Source organism: Topomyia yanbarensis, chromosome 3 (assembly GCF_030247195.1).
Source record: "Topomyia yanbarensis strain Yona2022 chromosome 3, ASM3024719v1, whole genome shotgun sequence".
In the NCBI taxonomy this organism is placed as follows: domain Eukaryota; kingdom Metazoa; phylum Arthropoda; class Insecta; order Diptera; family Culicidae; genus Topomyia; species Topomyia yanbarensis.
The window spans coordinates 191,540,712-191,565,827 of NC_080672.1; the positions used below are offsets into that span (position 1 = coordinate 191,540,712).

General features: G+C 37.4%; 1 protein-coding gene across 3 annotated transcripts in view; it reads right to left on the reverse strand.

Annotated features, from left to right (window-relative positions):
• Positions 1 to 2,663: 2,663 nt before the first annotated feature.
• LOC131690079 (thyroid adenoma-associated protein homolog) overlaps positions 2,664 to 25,116 on the reverse strand; it is a 286,463-nt gene continuing 264,010 nt past the window's right edge. For all 3 annotated transcript variants that reach the window (XM_058975582.1, XM_058975580.1, XM_058975583.1), the window contains 7 exons: positions 5,240 to 5,364; positions 5,031 to 5,184; positions 4,609 to 4,976; positions 3,566 to 4,264; positions 3,322 to 3,506; positions 3,101 to 3,264; positions 2,664 to 3,035 (listed from right to left, as the gene is read on the reverse strand). In XM_058975582.1, the coding sequence (XP_058831565.1) occupies positions 2,778 to 3,035; positions 3,101 to 3,264; positions 3,322 to 3,506; positions 3,566 to 4,264; positions 4,609 to 4,976; positions 5,031 to 5,184; positions 5,240 to 5,364 (1,953 nt within the window). In that variant the 3' untranslated portion in view covers positions 2,664 to 2,777. The remainder of the gene's footprint in view (positions 3,036 to 3,100; positions 3,265 to 3,321; positions 3,507 to 3,565; positions 4,265 to 4,608; positions 4,977 to 5,030; positions 5,185 to 5,239; positions 5,365 to 25,116) is intronic.

A 25,116-nucleotide genomic window follows, 5' to 3' on the forward strand; every position in this document is an offset into this window, starting at 1 on the left:
TAAACCCCAAAACCTTCTCTTGGCTACGCCGATGCTTGGAGTAATTTATTTCGCTTTTCATTTTCCGATATGTTTCAGATCGATCCGATGGTTATAAGTTAGAAAAATTGCAGTCAGAAGGTTCGCACAAATGAACATTTTTGTATTGATAAGTTATCAAGTTCCTTCCAGACAACTTGGAAGTGTTCGGTGATTATTTATAGCGGTTGTAGATAGAAAAATGAAATACAAAATTCGTTTTATCGAAATAATGTTTGGCTTATTTCAATGGATTACTACTATATTGAACAATAAATAGGCGACAAACAGTAATCCAAAAACAACAAGCCATAACTTTTAAAGTATTCAAAATAGATATTTGAAGTCTTCAGTAAAGTTATTCGCAAAAGTAAGAGCTACAAATTTGCTGAAGACATCATTTCGATATAATCACTTCCAAGAAAATTTGTGAAAATATCTCACTCATAGGGGGATTAATCAGCAAAAGTACAATACCAAAAGAAAGGGCATATAGCCTCCATTAAATTCTCCGAAGATACTATTGACCTAAAATAAGCCGTTTTGACGTTAATAATAGATTGCATGTTTTTGGTCATATTTCTGGCAATGGGAAATGATAAAAATCTTTCGTCCGCATTTAATGTTAAATATCTCTTTTGATAATAGTCCGATTTCAACAATCTATAGCTTGTTCGAAAGGTATTCGTTAAAGCTGTCTGAAAACATATAAATTATTAATCTATATTGTCAATTTCGGCAGATAATTCAAAAAAACTGCAAAAACGCCATTTTTGCGCATTCAAACATTCATATCTTGGAAACTAAACATCAGAATCAAAAACAAATTAATAGCGTTCATACTGTTTTTTAGTTCTTTCATTTAAAATTGGTTTGGATAAGATCAGTTCAGCCATTGCTGAGAAACACGAATGAGAATTTGTCCGTTACATACACACACACAGACACACACACACACACACACACACACACACACACACAGACATTGTCCCAAATCGTCGAGCTGAGTCGATTGGTATATAAGACTCGGCCCTCCGGGCCTCGAAAAAAATCTTGAAAGTTTGAGCGAATTCTATACATTTCTTTTATAAGAAATGTAAAACATATGATTACGGCCTAAAAGCCAACTGTCAAAGTTTTCTTTGAAAGGAAATAGCGGACAAACCGTTACTCGCCAATCACAGATGTTGGTAGTAAACAAAAGAGAAAATAATGTTTCAAAGATTTTCTTCCATTTAATTCCACTATGTTTTTATAGTTAGATGCACTTGCACTTCACTATTTAACAGATACCGGTATTTCGATTACTACTTGTAATCTTCTTCAGTGTTTGTATCAGCCTATAGGAAATTACGGGATTGTAAAGTCGTTTTATCTAGGGAAGCGGGTAGGCTGTGGTCGGTGGGTACCTAGGTGCATGAAGCTGGCCGTTAAACTATAATGATTGCGGTTCTTGTTCATATTTATGTCTAGAATATTCAAAGTGAGAGTAGAGGTGGTGAAGGATGTAGGGACTAAGATAGAGAGGGAGAGAAATAATGAAATAAAATTGAAGTGATGCAAACAGGGAGAGTATACAGAAGCGACAAGATAGGATTAAACGAGTAGGGAAATGTTTGTCAGTTGTGTGATTGATTTTGAACGAGGAAGTCGTGATTCTAGTTCGTCCGGACACGACACGAACTAGAATTCATTCCAAAATCGTTCAGAATTCCAAATTATTTTATTCCACCTTCAGATTCTTTTCGATGTTGTATCGATATCAGTAAAGTATCGTGCTTGAGGTATTGATACCGAAAAATCGAGTACAGTCGTGATTCGTTGGTTGGGTCTTTAATTCGCTAGTTGGACCGACTGACAAATGTCAAAAACTCTCCAAAGAAGACATTAGTAGTGTAAAAGATTGTTAGATTGTCAAAGTCAATTTGACATGAGATTTTAACGTTCGGATGCTTTTTAGTTGGACAATGGTCCAACTAGTCGAGGTCCAACTAAAAATCGGTCCAGTTGAAAAGTGTCCAACCAGCGAATCATGACTGTATCAGAAACAGAAGTATCGTTTCCGTACTAGCATAGATAGTATCGCAACGCCCCTACTCATGTCTTATACTACGTTCAAACTACAGAGTTAAACACGTTATAATAACTAGCAACAAGAAAAATGTCATCAAGATAGCGTTAAAACACGTTTTAACTCGTAGTGTGAACGTAGTATTATACTATGTTCACACTAAAGAGTTAAAACATGTTATAATAATTAGCAACAAGAAAAATGTCATCAAGATAGCGTTAAAACACGTATTAACTCGTAGTGTGAACATAGTATTAGCTACTCATTACAACAATGGCTGTCAAAAACATTATCAAAAAATAACCAGGATGTGATGAACTTGAATTAGGGTAACTGTCATTACTAAAAAACTACCCAATACGAAGTTCACAGCGACGAGCTCAAATGTTTTACCCCAAAATAGGTAAATTGTTTGTGAAGGCCATTTTAAAATAAGTGTGATCAGTTGTCAATGCAGTCAAACTAGTAGCACCCCTGGCGGTTATATCTAAATTACCTCTGTATAGACTATTAATTTGTACACAATTTTAACGCCCGATGTTTTTTAAGATAGTAGTATTTGTGTATGTGGGAATAACTTTTCTAGACCAAAACATTTATTGCACATTATTAGTAGCAATCCTTTTTGGATTCGGAAATCTAATAATTACAACACATTCAGGAAAACTACCAGTAAGCATTCTCACTATTATTCTTCCAATTGTAATAGAAGCTCATCATCAGTAATATCAACTAATTTGGCAGGTTTTTGAGCATCATCCAAGCATGCCAACACACAGTTTTTCAGTTTGGAATGTTTTTCAGCGATCTTACAAATTTGATCAATATTTCTATCGATATGCACATTATGTCGACAAATTAAACTCCGTATTTCACCTTTACAGTACTCGAGCAGTAAGATTGACTCCCCATAAATGTTCACTTCATTTTTATCGAACACTCGAAACTGAAAATAAAGAAAAAATGATTTGTTATGCTTGATGTTGAACGATCATAAACAAAAAGAATCACCTCCGAATCATCCGAAGAATACACGTCATTATCTTCGTCCATCTCGTGTGACATAAGTACCAACAAAATAGCTAAAATTTGATTTACAGTAAACTTCTGTGCCAACATAGTTTTTGAAAGTACTTTAAGATATACTCTTTGAGCATAGCATGACAATAGGTTTTCTGAAAATAACACTGACTTAATAATCGTGCAGATTTTGTAACAATATTATCACATACGTATTCTTGTCTTGGTTAAACAGTTGTGCAATTTGGTGACAATTCGAGCAGCTTCGTTTCTGATATCCGAATCATCATCTCTCAATAGTATTAACAATGCTCGACTGAAACTTGAGTAAAACGTGAATGATTTAGAATCTAAGAATCGCCTCGATACTATGTTTAAAATATCTATGGTTGTTATCCTAAAAATTGAATCGTTATATCAAATCAACCTAATTCATTTAAATATATGTACGCATACCTGATGCTGTTGCACTGACTAGCAGAGGCCATGATTGGTAGAATATCAATATCGACTACACTGTCTGAAGTTTTGATTTCTGTGTGATATATACATTTAACACATTTGTATATACTAGCTCGAAGATGGTCAGGCTTAGAGATCGCAGAATCGAATAAAATTTTCAACATTTCGCTACTGTTATGGTATCTCATTAACACTTGCACACCCAAAATACTGTAGCTTAAAATCGTATAAGCTTTTATGGTACAACTATGTTGGACGTTTAATTTAATTATTGTTTTCAAATAATTGTGAAATCTTGAAGATTTGATAAACTCGTTACGCAATGTTTTGATTTTCACACGTTTACAGTCATTTAAATGGCGAATGTAAAACAAATCCATTTTGTCGATATCAAACTGCTCAAAGTTTACAGAAACTACGGCATAATCAAGTATCAACATAATTATATTCATTGCTGACTCGATATAGTCGTAACTGTATCTTGCAGGATCGATTTCACATAGAAAACAATCACTTGGTGTGTTTTCATCGTCGTTATACATATACATGACCACTTTGATTAGAACTATTTTACGCATAATCAGTTCGCTACCATAATAAGGTTTCTGCTTTGTCAAATTGAACAAATAATCTACTATATTACTTAGATCATCCAAGAACTGATCATCTTCTGCAAAAATGATATTTTGGCACCTGGAATAAAATAAATTACTTTGTTTGACTTTGTAAAGGCCAAAATAGAATGTTCCGTCATTGACGGAGCGTTCAAGAAAGCTGTAGTTTTCTATTTAGAACTATCTGATGTTGTTCCGATATTGATGAATGCTTTTAATTGGAATAGCTTTTCTTTTTATAGCGTTTTGGTAGAGTACTGAAAAAGAGAAGGTTTACTTTCAATTTCAATTCAATTCAATCAATATCGCCCGTTAGAATTAAAAGGAAAACTTTCTCCTTTTATTTATTTACTTTTAATTGAAGTCTCACGCTGCCTCACTGACCGAGCATTCTATTTGAACCTTAACGTATGACGTATTTACCTTGCTAAAATTTCAATCAGAATATCTATTATGGCACCATAAAGGATAAAATTAGGTTTTACTTCAAACAAATAGTTGGAAATTGCTGTATAGAGCTCTATCCAATTATTAAGTTCATTGCTTGACTCCGATACGACTACAAGAGTTCTAGTTTTTACTAGATATAATATTTGTAACAGCACACCATGCAAGGAATTTGGGTTGATTCCTTTATTGTTAGATCGATTCAAGCTCTCAAGAAGTAAAAATATTCGGTCGAATATCAAATCGGGCGAAACAATTATAGCAATAAATTTGGCCGCTAGATACCGCGTTTGTAACTCTGCACAGCCTGAACAAACAGATACTATTGGAACAAACCTTGACAACTAAAATGGAACAGATTTTAAATTTGAAATGAGGCAATTAATTTCGTTTCTTACCTTCAAATTTGATTCACTTCCTTCTAGTGCAGAAGGGTACAATCTGCTAAGTAGTAAAAGCAGTGGATGTAGCTTTTTACTTCTAGCACCGTTCATGATAATTTGACTGGCCTTTTCCAACTCTAAGATGAAAAAATCGTACAGCTGCGGGTACCTGTAATGTGCAATGAATCAAACAAGCCTTTTTACATGATTTACATTTCACTAACCTCAAAAAAAATATCCGCCCGGTCATTTTATTTCTAATGTTTAGATTTTCAGAATCCTTTGTTCGTTGTACACCGAATATGCGTATCATCAAGGCAGAGAAGAGTAGCGTAGATGAATTACGTTCCTGTAAATAAAATAATAATTAGCTGATTATTTGTTATCAATACGATGTTTCGATATGGTCTAATCCACGTGTGGTTGTATTAGTCAATTGGGTGAAACTAATGGAAAGTAAGTATCTAGCGGAATTATCCGACGTGCACACTTGTACCACCGTATACATAGGATAATAAAAAGCTAGAAAAACGATCTTCAACATGCTAAAAGAAAGTTTGTTTGTTTTAGCATACCTTGTACAACATCGATACACCTTGGTTTTTGCGTACTGTTGTGTTATCGACGAAGGCTACCACGCGAACCATTATACAGACGCCGCTAGTGTAACAACGTATTTTAATTTAAACAATTAGGACAACATTTGACGCATTTTTTGTTCCATGTGGCACGTCGGTGGTTTAATTGCATATGGTTTTATCGTGTCGATTATTTTCAGTGCAATTAAACATCACATTCATGTGCGTTCTCATGTTAAAAAGTAAAAGAAATGATTTCCCTTTGAATTTCACATGAAAATACATTAAAAAGCATTTCATGTGGTGTTCCAAACTAAATTCAAACAAATTCCACGTGAATGCGACATATTTATCCATTGAATGTTCTTTACCATGCTATTGATTCGAAAAGTACGATCTTTCCACATGATTTCCACATGAAAAACATGTAGCGCATTTCCACATGTAAAACAATTGATTTCGCCGATTCTTCTGCCAATGAAATCTTTAAGCAAAACAAAGTGATATTCAAGTGTAATTCATTTGGAAATTTTAGTCAATGGCATTTCCTATGATGTTGATGTGCTTTTCACACCATGTTCGCATGAATTTCATTTGAAACCATATTGATGTTAACGTGTTAAGTTTTTTCAGTCTATATGAATGAATCATTTCAGCATCAGTGATGCCAGGGCTATTTAAACAATAACCTGCAGTAAAAAATATACAGATAAATGTCTGCAGATTTCCACAAAAATCTTCAATAAATTTGGCATAGAAATGTAGTATGTTGATATTTTTAATGATCTAAAATGTTGATGGGTGGTGTAAATTGGCTGGCATAGGTGTTGTTCTGCTAAATATTTGTAATCTGCAAAAGATCTGCAGCTAAAATACAAAATCTGCAGATTTACCATAATATATGCAGATCTGGCATCCTTTTAGTATTCCCCACAGGAAATTCATCCAAATAGTGTAAAAAATACGGGGAAACAAGGCAAGATAGGTATTCAGAATATGGGGTTAAATGAGCAGCTCGCACTATTTTTTATTTTTTCAATAGTTAGAGGTACCAAATCATCGCGGCAATAGGCAGTAACCCAAGTAATAAATAAGCATTATAACGTTGCTTAATATCTGCTTTACTGATAAAATGCTGATGTTATGCCAGAAAAGGCGAAATATAGTGCTATTACTGTGCAGAGATTGACAGCTCGTTTCTGCAGTACTAATGCAATTATATAGCACTAGCGCAAAAATGTCAATTTTAAAAGCCTTATATTGGCAATACTAATGCTATTAAAAAGTTTTAGTTGGCTGTCATTATCCGCCATGGTTTTGAAACCATTTCTTATGTTTTCTTTCGGAATGATGAGCAAAAAGGAAACATTGTAAAATAAGATGTTCTGCTTAAAACCGAAATTGACTCTCTTCTAATGAATTTAAATGAATATCCTTAATCGGTTTTCGTTCTCACATAATATGAATATTTTACGAAAATTACCTTTAGTCAGTCTCAAACTGAGGTAACTTGCCTCGTCCTTCACGGTAAGTGCGCTGCGTTTGCTCCCTAGGCTATATTGCAGATGTTCGGTTGAAATGAGATATGCCGAATATAATCTTCAAGAAGAGTTGCATAACAAATAAACCCACAGCATTACAATAGCAATATATCGGCTTTTTATTTGCTCTATAATGGCACTAATTGCACTTGTAAAGCTTACATGCTTCAAAGATCCTTGAAGCATGTACGCGTTATATCAGCTTTATATACGCATATAGAGCAAGCGATAATGCTATATGTCGGCTGTGCAGTTATGCATTATTGATGCTAATATAGACCTTCATTGCATTGTAAATGCTGTAATGGAGTTTCAATGCAACATTAGTTCAAATATATAGCAAATATAGTGCAATGAGTTAATGCTTATGGTTACTTGGGAACGAATCGGGGATAGAAAAGGAAGCATCCTAGCATATAAAAATTTTTGACGAGAAAGGTCTATTGTCAACTCTTACTCCTCATACATAATTCAAAAGTCACTAATACCACAGAGAACAGACATCCATGATCTAACAAAAATATTTAAAAAAACGTGTGTAAACATTTGAATTAATATACGATAAACACTAGCGCCGCCAAACCCACCTATCCCAACTATCCGTCAAATCCATTCCGGAACCGGTTCGAAATCCTGAATAGATTCAGTATGGAATCTTGTTCAAAGAAAACAACCAATTCCGTCTCTATCGGTTGATGCATTTGAGCTGAAATTCATGCGGGAAGTCCGAACCGGTTCCGGACTAGTTTGACTTAGAGCACTCTAGTTAGAGTGTAGCCAAGACGCGTTTGACGTATCCAAACGAGCAGAAATCTGACGTATTTCTATTGTGAATACGTCAAATTTCATGTTCGTTTAGATACGTTATGGCCTCTTGGCCACACTCTAACTAGAGTGCTCTAGTTTGACTGGGTAGAGGAATAACCACTGTCAATTCTGTCGAACTCAGCCACAGAAAAAACATGACGACAGTAGCGCACCTGGTTTGGATATCCCAACTACCTTCGAAACCGTTAGAGATTTTACACAAGTTGAATGCTGAGGACGGACGTCTGTTCTCTGTGCTAATACTAAGCACTAAGCAAACAATTAAATTAGTTTGCTCAGTCCAATAAAATTGTCAGCTCGATTGGCACCAATCGGCCGATGCGTGTTCCTTTACAATGTAATCGAATCGAAGAACATTTAAAATTACATACGACAAAACATGTGAATTCCTAATATAACAAAATAAAAACTGCCTTATTATTTGCATTAAAATAAGATCGAAAAAGATGGGTGGGTAATGTCAGAGACATAACCGGAGTGAAGTAGAATACACTTTAGGCTGTTAATGCGAATGCTACAATTTTGACTACATTCTGATAGGTTATATTAAAACCAGCCATTTCGTTTTTTCTAATGGAAATACCGAAATATCGGTACACGTACATCGAAACCTAAAAAATTCCATCATATTTATCCTCATATGGTAACCCTGAAAAGATCATTAAATGAGAGTGAATCAATTCATTTCGCAACAGTAGAGAATCGTATATACTTGTATTGTTATTTCGCTATTTCCATTAGAAATACCGAAATAACTTATTTTAATAAAACCTTTCAGAAATTTGTAAAAATTGCATGACATTGTTAATACGAATTAACAACTTAAAATGTATGCTACTTCATTTCGGTAATGTCGTTCTGTTTTAGATTAGAAAGATGAGTACATTACCTACTCATCTTTCTAATCTAAAACAGAACGATTGTTTTGAAAACCTAATAATTGCATAACCTAAGATAATTTGAAGCTACACTTTTGGGAAATCTCAACAGAAAACAAAATTACGTGTTAGTCCAACGAGCTTTCTGTCCCGTTGTTGTTGTGAATCATTAAAATTTTGAACATTTTTCAAAGCGTTATGATTGCGATTACAGGGGGAAATGTTGGTTGAATGATATTTATTATATTCTCCCAATTATTGTTCTATCACTAAACTATGATCATATTTCCTTAGGAGGCACGTTTTACCCCATGTTTTCATAAATAATAATATGCTCGAACCTTAACCAAGCAGGTATCTTAGAGTGGAGTTTTCACAATAATGGAGCTTTTCATTTGTGTAGCCGCGATATTCGCAAACAAAATAAGTAAAAAGCACATTGCGTCATTTAGCCGCACACAAAATAAGCCGGGCTTAATGTGGATACAATTAATCTGTTTTACGGACCCTTATTTAACTGAGTTTATAACATTGATACGTAAAACTTTTTCTCAGTTTGCTCCGAGGACCGATTATTTTAAATTTCCCATGGTAGTGTAAAAATGCTCTATAAACTCGTAAATAAACTTTCCGAATTAACTCGTATCAAATCATCAACAGAAAATCATATTATCGGTATCCAATAAGTCAACACCATCTCCTTTACACAACGAAACAACCAGTACGCATTACGGCTTGCCAGAGGAAACAAACACAGATAAAGTCACCACGGTGCACACTGGAACGCGCGCCGTGGTGAATTTATCTGTGCAAGCACTTGTCGCTACATATAATTTAAAGAACTAGAGAGCGCGGTTCTCTCATCAAACCACCCCATCGCCAATCCATTCATTCAGCTCTGAAAAAAAATTAAGGGTTGTGTACAAGACACGACCACGATGACATTAAAAATGCAGCCAATTTTATGAGCAAGCTATATTATCCGTGGCCAAATTAAAACCCCTTAATGCCATCGACTGTTTCAGAACTACACACAGCCATGCTTTTCTTCACTATAGATAGGGTAAAGTGCTTATTTTCGCCAGACTAAGCAGGGTGCCTCACTAACTTATTAATTTCTCGGCCTACAATCAATGGAATGCGTGAAAATTGACATCAACAGCTTTGCTTCGTTGTTAAGAACCAATATAATAACACAAAAGCTCTGAAAACAGTGACATTCTCGTGTTTGAGCTCAACGAAAACTAATTGAAAGCCCCGAAAGTTTTAAAAAAGTTATATTCAAATCCCCGAAATGGGAACATAAATTAATGATGCTCACAAACAAAACCTTACATCTATCTTTAAATTTTTGCAAGCACGATAGAAAAATAATCAAATTATTCGTAAACGAAGAAAGTATAACATATGTATCTTTATATAGAGTGATGTGCCTATTATGGCATAGAGCCTATTGTAACCCTATTTCGTACCCCTTGGTTTCGAACCAAGCATATGAGGTAATGACAATATCGATTTGGCTAAAACAGGTGTGCAAAAAAAGCTCATGTTATATTCTTTATTTGTTGTGCACATACGTATTCAGAACTATCCTCTAAATCCAACTTTTAAATAAAACAAAATCACCTTATTGAAATATCTGCTGATCCGCCTCACTCGCGTAGTGAACCGAAACAGGGCGCAACGGCGCTTAGCAAAATAAACACTTTCGAGCCAGCATTTACCGCCTCATATCTCGTTATTCCGGCACAAATATATTAAATATTGCACTGATACATACCTTTATTTTAGCTGGAGAACCTTTTTACGATTATTTCACTTTAAAAGCACTCGTCAAACACTAGAATAGGCCTAGTGTTATAATAGGATAAAACTAAATACGTGGGCTCCTATTATTGGCATGTTTTGCTGATACACTACTACAATCAAAACCAACTTTTTGCATCCATTATACAGAAAAGAATCACCAGTGCGGCCAAACCAAAACATGAACTTGTAAATATAATGTAATGCAATTTCAGGTATAAGCAATCAATTATTTCAAGTTATTCAACTAATTGTTGATTGCAGATATTTTATTTTCATCTGTACATACAATTTAGATCGGGAGGAAGTAATGTGTGATGTGAAACTTTATATTCCAGTTGTTAACTTTCGCATGGTTATTTCCTGCATGCGCAGTTCAGGGCGCTCTTCTACTAACAGCTGATGAGTTTCTTTCGTGTGCGTGATGTTTACGTTTGTTTTGATCGGCTGAAAAAAGCAGAATAATTCGTTTTACAAATCACGCGTTGGCGTCCATGATCTGGATACCTAGTTAGAATCGACGCAAATGAAATATGAGGCATTGCGTTTCAACTAGATTGTTTTTCGATGAGGTGGAAATCGGCACACCCATGAGGCGATAATTGGAACGTTCAGGTGGGAATAGATGCACAGAATAGAACATTTATTTTCATTTATGCTGAAAATTGAGACAATTCTGCCAAATAAGCATTATACAGATGTTTAAGAAACAGTACACTGATACTTTATTCTGAAAAAGGTTATAGGTAATATGGCTTCTTTTTAAGTTGTTCAAAAAATAGTGCGACCCTCTCCATAATGGTGCCAAAATAGGCTCATCACCCTATTCGGTGGTTTAATTAACATGAACACTGAAATGTTCTATATTTGGGGTCCTAAAGGGAATCATTCAAATTAACTGTTTTGTATGAGGGGTCCTGCAAAAGACCATTGGTGGAATCCTGAAAAGGACTATTTGTGGGATACACAAACACGCGTGCTATGGAATTAAAAATACTAAACTAACTCAGGGCTTTTGGTTTAATCAAAATAACATGCAGAATGGAACAATTAGTCAGCTGCAAAAAAAAGGTTTGCCATCTCTTCCAGCCGCACGTTACTTACATCAGATAAATATTTCAAAATGAAAAGAAACAACCTTTCTCTTCAGCATCTAATATGAAATACTGATAGCTTGAAACGTGACATCGGCTTTTATCACTTTCGCACTGATGATGGAAGGACTGCCTTCATGCAGAATAATGAAAAAATATTTGCGGATTCTTTTTGGTACGGCTTTCGCTAGCTGGCAGTGTTGCCACATCCTCCAATTTTCTGAAACTTTGCAGAATTTTGGATTATGTTTCCGAAAGACTATTTTTAATAAATAAAAGTTTTTCGTTAATTTCAATCTGAAAATGTACATTAAGTAACTGCACATTTTTGTATTGTTTCGGAAGGATAAATTTAAACAAATAGCAGATTGTTGCAAATTTCAGATTGTCAATATACGCGCAAGCAACAAATAACGAATATAAACTGCTCAATTGGATTATCGCTGTCAATAATTGGAAATATTCAAATTTGTTCTTTATTGTTTGTTATAGCCCTTAAATGTGCTTTTAATTTAACAATAATCACATGCAGAATGGAACAATTAGTCAGCTTCAACTGAGGTTTGCCAACTCTTCCAGCCTCGCGCTATTTATATAGGATCACCCCCAGCGGTAGCAGTGATCAAACGCAGCACTCATCGCTGCGCATTGTCAACATGCATGATTGCTACTGCTGTTCTTTACAGCCCGACGTTTGGCGGGAGAATGAAGTCGCTCGAGGAATGATACTCTTTAAATAGTCGATGATGACGTCATTCATAGAAGCGTAGTGTGCTGGGTGCTCAAATCTGTCATACGAGACGCTATAGGCACGATGTTACTTGTCTGGCAAAAGAGCAACAACTGATTCAAACAGGCACGCGGCACATTTATTTATAACTTTTCGTGTTCGTTTTTTCAATTACTAACCTGCTCCCTATTGACGGCTATGCCGGGGATAGTTTGACTGATGTATGGGAGTTTTCACGTTTTCGAGATCTGTTCATTTTTGCTTGTCACGTCATTTGATGATTAGAATCATCAGCGCCTGGCGGTAGTCATGGTATCTATTACCTACCATCGAAGAATGTGTGCTGAAATGAAACGCAGCAGCTGCTACGCTTACAACGTCAGAACACAAACTAACGAATTTTTCTTGTGATCTGTGTTATACGCGTCGCAGATCAGTCGATGAAAAAGAGGCAGTCGCAGCAACGCTTTCTTTTTGAGCGAATTGTACCAACCAATCATGGATCAGATAATTACTACTTTCATAAAACCCATTATTTCCGCTATTTTTAGTAATTGTACATACTACCGAATTGGATACAAAATTTCCAATCAGATAGCGCAATAATCTTATTTTTTCATTCAGTACAAAGGCAGACATTCACGTTTAAAAAATCGGGTGAAATTCTGGCCGAAAATGTTGAAACGGGACCCCTACATTGAAACGTTCAGGAATCAGGAATCAGTTTAGATTGGCTTAAACGGCACGTTCCCCAGATTATTCGGAGATTTGTGCCTACATTGAAACGTTAGAAGTATTCTACTTCAAAAACTAGTTGCATAACCGAGGTGGTTTTTTTCAAAGATAGCATTGTTGATTAATCACTTTATAAAAAGAGGTAGGGTAACCAACCAAATTTGGACCCCTACATATTTTGGACCCTATTAATGTATTTGCCTCCTACACTGCCAAGTTTATCTGCATTTGTTTGGTTTGATGCAGCAGTTACATTCATTGGGTTGTCTATTAAATTTCAATATCATTAGTTCATCTCTAATTGTTTAAAATTAAACAGAATCCACACTTTTCAAAAATATCACCGAAAACGTTTCATGTTTCAACGATAGCCAAGAGGAACCGGTGGAAATTATACATTTTCAAATTGGATTTAAATGTACAATTATAATATTTTTTATCGATTTAATTAGTTTGTCTGATTTGGTATTATGCATGTTCAAGGAAGCGAAAAACGCGACAATATGAACAACAAAGATATTGTCGTAACACATTATTGTTATGACAAAGTCCTCCGTAACTTTATCTTTGTTACTTTGTACGAGCAACGAAGATAATACTGGTGAATATATTGTCGCCTACACAAATATTGAGATGCAACTATGTATTCCAGTGAGAAAGCGATACATACCTAAGCCTTGTAACATCGGTTATTTATTAACACATTAGGCGTGTTTCGAAATTCAACATTGCTCAACAATTGGTCATCGATGACCAAATTGTTGAGTTAAACATGGCCGCCGTAATTTTTTTTCGGTAAGCAAAAGAGAAAGTTTAGCTCTGTTGTGATACAAACCTTCGGATGCAACATTGCACGTTGGAGAGCTGCGACACCCACTCTCCTCTCGCTGCTGAGCGGCAAAGAGAAACTAAAATTAGCTGGTACCAATGATGCCACATTTTATATTATTTACTGGGAATAACTACTACTTTTTCAGAAAATTTGTACCGAAATTTACAGCAATAAGTTAATGCAACCGTTTTCTAGTTGAATAATATTTGGTTAATTTGGGTGTTTTATACATCAACCCTTCCAATCTCGCTTTATTTTTCCGTCAATAATAAATAAAGTTCTGAGTTCTTAGTGCAAAAATCATTTATTCTACTGTTAAGGTTTCAATCATAAGTTCATTCGCCAGCAAATCATTTGTTTGGAATAGTCAAATATTTGTATTACACACCAAAGAAAAACAATTTCCGTAAATTTATATATCCTTTATACACTTTCTCAATATTACTAGGTATTAGAAATGTCAAATAAAACTATTGTTTTACTATTTTATTTCCAAAAATATGTACCATGCTGTAGTTTCATGAGACATCATTTTAATCTGTACCTATACAATTAAAATAATCATTCGTAACCCAACTTTGTACCGGGAAACAAGTGCTTTTTGTTCTCTCCGGTGTGGTTTAGTTTTTTTCGGTGGTACGAAGGTGCTTGCTGTGGCAGAGGCTGCAGTAAAGCATTACTAATAAACAGTCCCGCGAGTGATAATTGTTACCTGCGATATCAGTTAAAGTAGTGCAGTGAAGTGCGTTACTAAACATTTTTCTTGCCTGAAAGACGGCTTTGTTTAGACGAGCTATATCAGCTCTACTGTGTGAAGGTCACGCGGGTGACGGATAAAACAAACGAAGGATCAATTCACCTACCAGCTCGTCAGGAACCAACTGGTGAAGTGTTTCGTTTTTTACTTTTCTTATCGATTTTTTTCTTTTTATTGCTTTTGATTTTTTATTTTGATTTAAGTTAAACAGTGCGGTCGAGCGTGTTGCTCCCGCAACAAAATGGAACAAACAGAAGGATCACCCTCCGAAGAGGAATATTATGAAGAAGAAGAACGTATATCTGATACTGAGACAGATAATGTTATGGTCGATCCACTTCCCCCACTTTCCCCCAATGTCTCACAGCCCCCCCGAGTCAAGGTTTACCAGGATGGATCCGCTGGTCCTTGGGTGGTATACTTTCGGCCCAAAAATAAACCGTTAAACAGCATAACTGTTGCACGGGAGCTGACAAAACGTTACTCGGCCGTAACCGAGATTAAAAAGGTTCAGTCAGATAAACTGCGCGTAGTCGTTACTGACTTGAAACAGGCCAATGATATCGTTAGCAATAGCCTCTTTACGCTGGAGTATCGCGTCTACATCCCTTCTCGTGATGTGGAGATCGACGGTGTGGTAAGTGATGCGGGTCTAACTGTCGATGATCTGATGAATGATGGGGCTGGCCGCTTTAAGGACCCTAACCTTCAATCAGTTAAGATTTTGGAGTGCAAGCAATTGCACTCAAAGTCCATCGAAGATGGTAATTACTATCCATCAGACTCGTTTCGCGTAACCTTCGCCGGATCTGCACTTCCGAGCTACGTTGAAGTGGGAGGAGCTCGTCTACCTGTACGCCTGTTTGTACCGCGGGTCATGAATTGTTCCAATTGCAAGCAGCTAGGTCACACGGCCACCTACTGTAGCAACAAGCAACGGTGCGGTAAATGTGGGGAACGCCATGCGGATGATACTTGCAGTAGCCCCGCTGAGAAGTGTGTTTACTGTGGGGAGAATCCGCATGCACTTTTGACATGCCCAACGTACAAACTTCGCGCGGATAAACTGAAGCGATCCGCCAAAGATCGCTCCAGACGCTCTTACGCAGAAATGCTTAAAAGAGCTGTTCCACTTATCTCCGAAAACCCATTCGCTCTCTTGCCAACTGACGATAACGCCTCTAACGACCCTTGCGAGGGGCATTCTTTGGCTCCGCTTGGAAACTCTAGGAAAAGACCTAATCAAAACTCACCTGAACTTCCTCGTAAGGGTCCTAGGTTGTCCCAAACAAGGGTACAAAATAAAAATAATTCATCAACTGGAAGTGCTGGTACAAATCCGAAGATAATACCTCCTGGTTTTGGGAAATTGAGATACAACCAGGAGTTCCCAGCACTCCCCGGGGCACCAAAAATCCCAAGTGCTCCAATTTTACAGTCAGAAACTCAACCTAAAACGGGATTCCTTAAATTTTCTGACATTGTGGACTGGATATTCACAGCTTTCAACATTACCGATCCTATGAAAAGCTTGCTGGTTGCTATTCTACCAACAGTAAGAACATTTTTAAAACAGTTGACTGAACAATGGCCCCTCCTTACAGCGATCGTATCCTTCGATGGCTAACTTATTAGACGGAATCAGGGATCTGATCACTGTTTTACAGTGGAACTGCAGAAGTATTATCCCCAAAATTGATTCATTAAAACACTTGCTAAATTACAATCATTGTGATGCATTTTCCCTATGTGAAACATGGCTAACTTCTAATATAAACCTCAACTTCCACGATTTTAACATTATCCGCTTGGATCGAGAAGACTCATATGGGGGGGTACTTTTAGGGATCAAAAAGTGCTACTCCTTCAATCGAATCAACCTCCCTTCGACGCCAGGCATTGAAGTTGTCGCTTGTCAAACAACAATCAAAGGCAAAGATCTTTGCATTGCTTCTATTTACATTCCTCCTAGGGCCATGATGGGATATCGAAGATTCTCCAACGTGATTGAACACCTTCCCTCGCCCCGCCTGCTTCTTGGAGACTTTAACTCTCACGGTACGGGGTGGGGCTGTCTATACGACGATAATCGATCTTCGACAATTCAAGACCTTTGTGACAACTTCAATATGACAATTCTGAACACAGGGGAAATGACACGAATTCCTAGACCACCTGCGCAAGCAAGTGCACTGGACATATCTTTATGCTCGACATCACTACGGTTAGATTGCAAGTGGAAGGTAATATCTGATCCCCACGGTAGTGACCACTTACCAATTGTAATTGCAATCACCACTGGTTCAAGACCATCGACACCAATCAATGTTCCCTATGACCTCACACGAAACATTGATTGGAAGAGCTACGCTGCTGAGATATCCAAAACTATCGATTCAACACAGATACTTCCCCCGGAGGAAGAATATAAGTTTTTGTCCAACTCGATTCTCGATAGCGCGATTCAAACTCAGACGAAACGAGTACCCGACGTGAACACCCAAAAACGTTCTCCCAACCCGTGGTGGGACAAAGAGTGCTCAGACGTGTACGCGGAGAAAGCTGCCGCGTATAAAACTTTCCGGAACGACGGGTTAGTTGCTAGTTATCGAGTGTACGCGATATTAGAAAAGCGAATGAAAAATTTAATGAAAGCTAAGAAACGCAGTTACTGGCGCCGGTTTGTCGACGGGTTAACAAGAGAAACATCGATGAGCACTCTTTGGGGCACGGCCCGACGTATGCGAAACCGAAACAGTACTAACGAGAGCGTGGAATATTCAAACCGTTGGATATTCGATTTCGCCAAGAAGGTTTGTCCGGATTCCGCCCCGGCACAGAAAATCTACCGCGCCGCGTCGCCTTACAATACCGCGAACGAAACACCGTTTACGATGGTGGAGTTCTCACTAGCTCTCTTATCATGTAACAATAAAGCCCCGGGGCCAGATAGAATTAAATTCAACTTATTGAAGAATCTGCCAGACTCTGCCAAAAGACGCTTGTTGAATTTATTTAATAGGTTTCTTGAGGGTAACATTGTCCCACATGACTGGAGACAGGTGAGGGTCATCGCCATCCAAAAACCAGGAAAACCAGCCTCCGACCACAATTCGTATCGTCCGATTGCAATGCTGTCCTGTATCCGGAAGTTGTTCGAGAAAATGATCCTGTTTCGGCTCGACAATTGGGTTGAAACAAATGGCTTACTGTCAGATACACAATTTGGCTTCCGCAAAGGCAAAGGGACGAACGATTGCCTTGCGTTGCTCTCAACAGAAATTCAAATGGCATATGCTAACAAAGAGCAGATGGCATCAGTATTCTTGAATATTAAGGGGGCTTTCGATTCAGTTTCGATCAACATTCTTTATGAGAAGTTGCACCAGCATGGTCTTTCGCCAATTTTAAATAACTTTTTGCTAAACCTGTTGTCTGAAAAACAAATGCATTTCTCGCATGGCGATTTATCGACATCACGATTTAGCTACATGGGCCTTCCCCAGGGCTCATGTCTAAGCCCTCTCCTCTACAATTTTTACGTGAGTGACATTGACGAATGTCTTGTCAATTCCTGCACGCTAAGGCAGCTTGCAGATGACGGTGTGGTCTCTATTACAGGTCCTAAAGCCGTCGACTTGCAAGGACCACTGCAAGATACCTTGGACAATTTGTCTGCATGGGCTCTCCAACTGGGTATCGAGTTCTCCACGGAGAAAACTGAGCTAGTCGTATTTTCTAGAAAGCGTGAACCAGCGCAACTACAGCTTCAATTAATGGATCAAACTATTGCTCAGGCTTCAACATTCAAATATCTCGGGGTATGGTTCGACTCTAAAGGTACCTGGGGATGTCACATTAGGTATCTGAAACAGAAGTGCCAACAAAGGATCAACTTTTTCCGTACAATAACTGGAACATGGTGGGGTGCCCATCCAGGAGACCTAATCAGGTTGTACCAAACAACGATATTATCAGTGTTGGAGTACGGATGTTTCTGCTTTCGCTCCGCTGCGAACATACACTTCATCAAACTGGAGCGAATCCAGTATCGTTGCTTGCGTATTGCCTTGGGTTGCATGCACTCGACCCATACGATGAGTCTCGAAGTGCTGGCGGGCGTTCTTCCGCTGAAAAATCGATTCTGGGACCTCTCATATCGATTGCTCATTCGATGCGATATTCTGAACCCATTGGTGATTGCAAATTGCGAAAGGCTTGTCGAGCTTAATTCTCAGACCCGATTCATGTCCTTGTACTTCGATTACATGGCACAGAACATCAATTCATCTACATATAACGTCAACCGTGCTCATCTCTTAGATACTTCTGATCCAACTGTATTTTTCGATACATCCATGAAGGAAGAGATTTGTGGAATTCCGGATCATATTCGCCCACAAGTGGTCCCAAATATTTTCTATAACAAATACCATCAAGTCGACTGCGCCAAAATGTTCTACACCGACGGATCAATTCTCGACGGGTCCACAGGCTTCGGTATCTTCAACGAAAATCTTGCTGCCTCATTCAAACTCAATGATCCCGCTTCAATTTACGTCGCAGAATTAGCTGCCATTCAGTATACTCTCGGGATCATTGACACCCTGCCCTCAGACCATTACTTCATCGTTTCGGATAGTCTCAGCTCCATTGAGGCCATCCGTGCGGCGAAGCCTGGAAAGCACTCACCGTATTTCCTGGGGAAAATACGGGAATATCTGAGTGCTTTATCTGAAAAATCTTACCAGATTACCTTGGTTTGGGTCCCGTCACATTGTTCTATTGCGGGCAATGACAAGGCGGACTCTTTAGCCAAGGTGGGCGCATTAGAAGGCGACACTTACGAAAGACCAATTTGCTTCAACGAATTTTTCAGTATCTCTCGTCAGAGGACGCTCGATAGTTGGCAAACCTCATGGAGCAATGGGCATCTGGGACGGTGGCTACATTCCATTATCCCGAAGGTATCAACGAATGCTTGGTTTAAGGGGTTGGATGTGAACCGGGACTTTATTCGTACGATGTCAAGGATCATGTCCAACCATTACTCGTTTGACGCGCATCTCCGTCGTATAGGGCTTGCTGAAAATAATCATTGTGTTTGTGAGAACGGCTATCACGACATCGAGCATGTTGTTTGGCTGTGCGCAGAGTACTGTGTTGCCAGGTCCCAACTAATAGATTCCCTTCGGGCCCGAGGTAGATCACCCTATGTGCCAGTCCGGGACGTCCTGGCAAGCCGTGACCACCCCTATATTTTTCTTATCTATATCTTTTTGAAAACCATTGATGTCCAAGTTTAATACATTTTACCCTCTCTCATTCACAGTAGAATCTCACCAACCTATCCCTGTATCTACAATATGGCATTGCTTCACGAGTCTTCGGTGCACACTCTTCTTGATAACCGTCTATCCAGAACATCATGACATACCGCACATGCAGATGATATAGAGTGCCAATAATTATCCGAAATATCGACCCTCCCCTCGCCCCTGCGATTACAGGCTGGAAACTACAACACTACAACAAAGTGTGCATATCCGCCACAATGATCAATCAGCAAACGACGATGTCAATTACACAATATGTATCCCACTTCCTACCTTTTTCCTTAACTTACATAAGAGGGGAGCAAGCCTCCCCTAAATACGGCTTTCCCTTCCCCCACTAACATGTGACATGTAATATAAAAAAAATGAATTATCGGCCTCGTTAAGCTACAGCATTTGGGCCTAAATAAACGTATTTTAAGATATCAATTAAAATAATCTGCAGTTTTATAGAAAAGCACTGCGCGGTACGCATACATATAGCGGACCCTACACGAGACAGAAATATTGTCAATAATTATATTGACAAGACTGCTTCATTTAAATTCTACAGAATCAATATTTTCAAAATGACCTTACACCATCAATATATTGATCAATATATGATTTATTGTCAATATTTCTGATCGTGTAGGGTCCGCTTATGATCTCATTCGTTCTTGGCATGATGGTGGGGGCATGCAGTTGGCTGAAATAAATTCCCATTCTCACAACACGTGGTCGGCACCCAGACATGCTATTTCTTTCGCTTCTTTTACCTGTTGTATAAGCTTCTTTCAAGAATGCGTGTACCGTCAACGAAGTTTTGACGTCAGTGTGCTCTTGGGCTCGCATCTGGTAGGATGGTAATGGTTGTTAATTGATGCGCGCAGTTGTACGATAAGTCATTCAATTCAAGCTGCGCTCAAATACAGTTTTTCACTATTCTCGGGTTATTTTTGCTATTATCAGTTTCTCGGTGATGGTTTGGCCGATTATCACAAATGCCTCAAATTAAAGGTATATTTTCCTGCTACAAAATTTCGTACGGATCGGTTGTATGGTTCCGGAAATATAAACTGTTAATCATTCGGTCACATGAAATACTCCATATAAGAAGGAACTAAAAAAATCTAAGAAATCGAATTCGAATTTTGGATGACAAATATCTTTAAAATGCATGAAACATCGAGATTTTAACCAAACCATTTTTGGTGTTTAGACCATTTGGGCATAAAGTATCCTTTCTATATATTATGCGAACATTATCCTGCTTCTCATACCAGCTGATCAAGACGACCAACCTCAAACCGCTGATTACTGGTTCAAGTTTTCGATTTGGTCTTTTTCTTTTACAAAATTTTAGAACTCGAATATTGATTTCTTTTCTTATATATATATATATATATATATATATATATATATATATATATATATATATATATATATATATATATATATATATATATATATATATATATATATATATATATATATATATATATATATATATATATATATATATATATATATATATATATATATATATATATATATATATATATATATATATATATATATATATATATATATATATATATATATATATATATATATATATATATATAGCTGTCATGTCATGTATAATGAAAATGTATTACACCCAGGTTTTTTTACGCGGGGGATACGTACCGCGTAAAAAAACCGCGGTAATTGGAAAATCCGCGTAAAAAACCGCGTTAGTTCAAAAATCGCGGTTATTCGAAAATCCGCGTAAAAAAATTCTCAACACAAGATTTTTATTATATTTTTAAAAGTTTTTTTGCGCGGATTTCGCAATTATCACGTTTTTTGCAAAAATATGCCTAGTCCTTTTGAAGGCAACAGACTTAGAAGTTTTTCGGAAAGATGAAAGAGACGGGTCTGGACTCCTAATGTCCCGCACCTCAACAATATGGGTATTTTCGGAATGGTCTTGACGAGTAGGTGCCAGAAATTGATTTTTGGAGTCATTTAGAAATCCATGATGGCGACTTCCGGTTTAGCGAAATTCTCTACAACCCATGCAATATGGGTATTGTCGGAATAGTCTTGACGAGTAGGTACCAGAAATGTATGTTTGACGGCATTTTGAAATCCAAAATGGCCACTTCCGGTTTGGCGAAATTCGCTACAACCCAATAAATATATGTATTTTCGGAATGGTCTTGAAGAGTAGGTGCCAGAAATTGATTTTTGACGCTATTTTGAAATCCAAGATAGCGACTTCCGGTTTAGCGAAATTCGTTGTAACCCAATCAATATAGGTATTTTCGGAATGGTCTTAACGAGTAGGTGCTAGGAATAAATAAATAAATAAATCAGCGTCTTCAGCGCAAGGTTGTCCACGAAAAATTGATTTTTGAAGCCATTTTGAAATCCAAGATGGCGATTTCCGGCTTAGCGAGATTCTCTACAACTTAATCAATATGAATATTATCGGAATGGTTTTTGACGAGTAGGAGACAAATGTCGATGTTTGACGTCATTTTGAAATTCTATATGGCGACTTCCGGTTAACCGAAATTCCCGAATGAAAAATCTGGGCGATCATCCAAAACATCCTCGAATATAAGATCTAATCATAAACCAGCGAAATATAAAATATTTTTATGTGTGCATCCAGAAGAGTGCGGTGAGAATGGAAGTGAGAGAAGAAAGAGATGTATGTAATGTGAGTTGGGGGTTTCAATTGATTCAAATTAAACACATTGCTAAAATTCAATTAAATTCAACTGTTTAATTAAAGCTATTTGTACTTCCCATACTGATTGGGTTATAGCGAATTTCGCTAAACCGGAAGTCGCTATCTTAGATTTAAAAATGGCGTCAAAAATTAATGTCTGGTACCTACTTCAAGACCATTCCGAAAATATTCATATTGTTGAGGTGCGGGCCATAAAGAATCTTCCAGACCCGTGTCTTCCAGCTTTCCGAAAATCTTCTAAGTCTTTTGGCCTCAAAAGGACTTAGAATATTTTTTGAAAAAACCGTGTTAATTTCGAAATCAACGCAAAAAATAAACTGCTAAAATTCTTCTAAGTTCTTTGCATTTCAAAGGACTTAGAATTTTTTTTCAGAAAAACATCTAAGTCTTTTGTATTAAAAAAAGGAAATTTATTCATTTCAACTACCATCAAAGGCATTTCGAACATCATTTCTCATTACATGCACAATATATGTAGCTATGTGAAAAACTGGTGCGAATATTACGTACTACTATTGCACTGGCGGATCGCATTCATTGCAATTGAAGGAGTTTCACTCAACCTATATTTTAACTAAAGATTAGGACAAATCCGACTGAAGTCCACGCTGGCACGTAGCCAGAGGGAAGGAGGGGGAGTCTAAAGGGTATCTCCGCTCCCCCACCACATTTTCGGAAATAATGATAAATGATCACAAATAAAAAATAATAATAATTCCAAACAAGCGTGTTTTCAAATTGATGTGAAAATGATGTAGAATAAATTAAGTAGTAGATTGAGCATTGGCAAAAACAAATTCTTACATTGGCGATCCTACCGGTTATTGTAAAAAGAATCCGGTTAGAATCCCCCACGCGGTAGCTAAAATCAGGAGAGTGAAAGCGTGTAAACTGAAAGGCTTCCCAAAAACAATATGGCGACTCGAAAGAAAAAAAGAATTGAAAGCATGTAAACCACTTGTCTTTTCATGCTAGCAAAATTGCTGCTTGGTCGCCTGTCATGAAAAATGCCGCATGCATATATTATATTTCGCAAAAATCACCTTAGGGGCCATCCATATACCACGTGGACAATTTAGGAAAGGGTAGAGGTCACTAGAAAGTCCATGCTTGTCCATTGGGATGGGGGTGGGGGTATGGGTAATGTACACGTCGTCATATTTTTGTCTTTTATATAAAAATGAAACAAATTTGTATTGTCATTGGTGTGAGCGGTTATATTCAATTTTTTTTTCAAGATTTTTAAATAGTCCAAGTGCTTATAACAGCATAGCATGTGCGTGTGCATCACGTGTGAAAATTGAAAACATCTATGAAGACTATCATCGAAAAAATCATAAGAACTCGCACGAAAAAGAATCAGATTTTTTTATCTAAATCACTTGATGCAATCATCTGTAACATGGTATAATCACATTAATTTTGGATTTCATTGCTAGAGGTTGAAATTACGAACCAATTCAAGAATTCAAAGGTTATTTTGTGATGAATCTTTGAAATGTAAATATAAAATATCACAAGTCGTTGAGATTTGAACGATTTTCGTAAGGTTTGCTTCATATTAGTCTTCCACATGGGAAAATTTTCTAAATCTCATTTTTATGAAACTACCCATTTTTTTTGAAAGTCCACATGGACACCGTAGGGAGGGGTAGGGGTTTAGGAATTGTTAACACGGCCCCTTATAGTAAGCCACATCGCAATTGAATAAAAAAGCTCGCGCATAAATATCAGCAAAAAAACCTTGCTGCAATGAAAACTGGGCATGACGGTTCGGGACTACCACATTATATTCAAATCACAAAACAAATAGTTTTCCTTTTGTTCTAGCATAATGACATCGCATAATTGCATATAATCAATCGTGACTAAAACATGGCCGCCAGCATAAAATATTACCGCTACAAAGCTTGGCATGGCGGATCGGGGCGACCGCATTGCAGGGCCGGCGGAAAGCGTGGGTAGTATGGGTAGTAGTACCCACTCGAAAATAACCGAGTGGGTAATTACCCACTCGAAATTTTGAACCGCTTCAAAAAAATTTGATGAGCAATGCATGTATCTCGCACTAAACACATTTGAAAACATCGATATATCACAATTCCATTTGCATAAACAAACGTGTAAGCGTGTGCATTGCGAAAAGGGAAAAAATACTTACTAATGGACCCCTCCCCTATGCTTTCTACCCACTCGGGCGTAAAGTGTTTCGCCGCCCCTGCCGCATTGTATTCAGCTAAATGCCCTGAGCAACACGATTT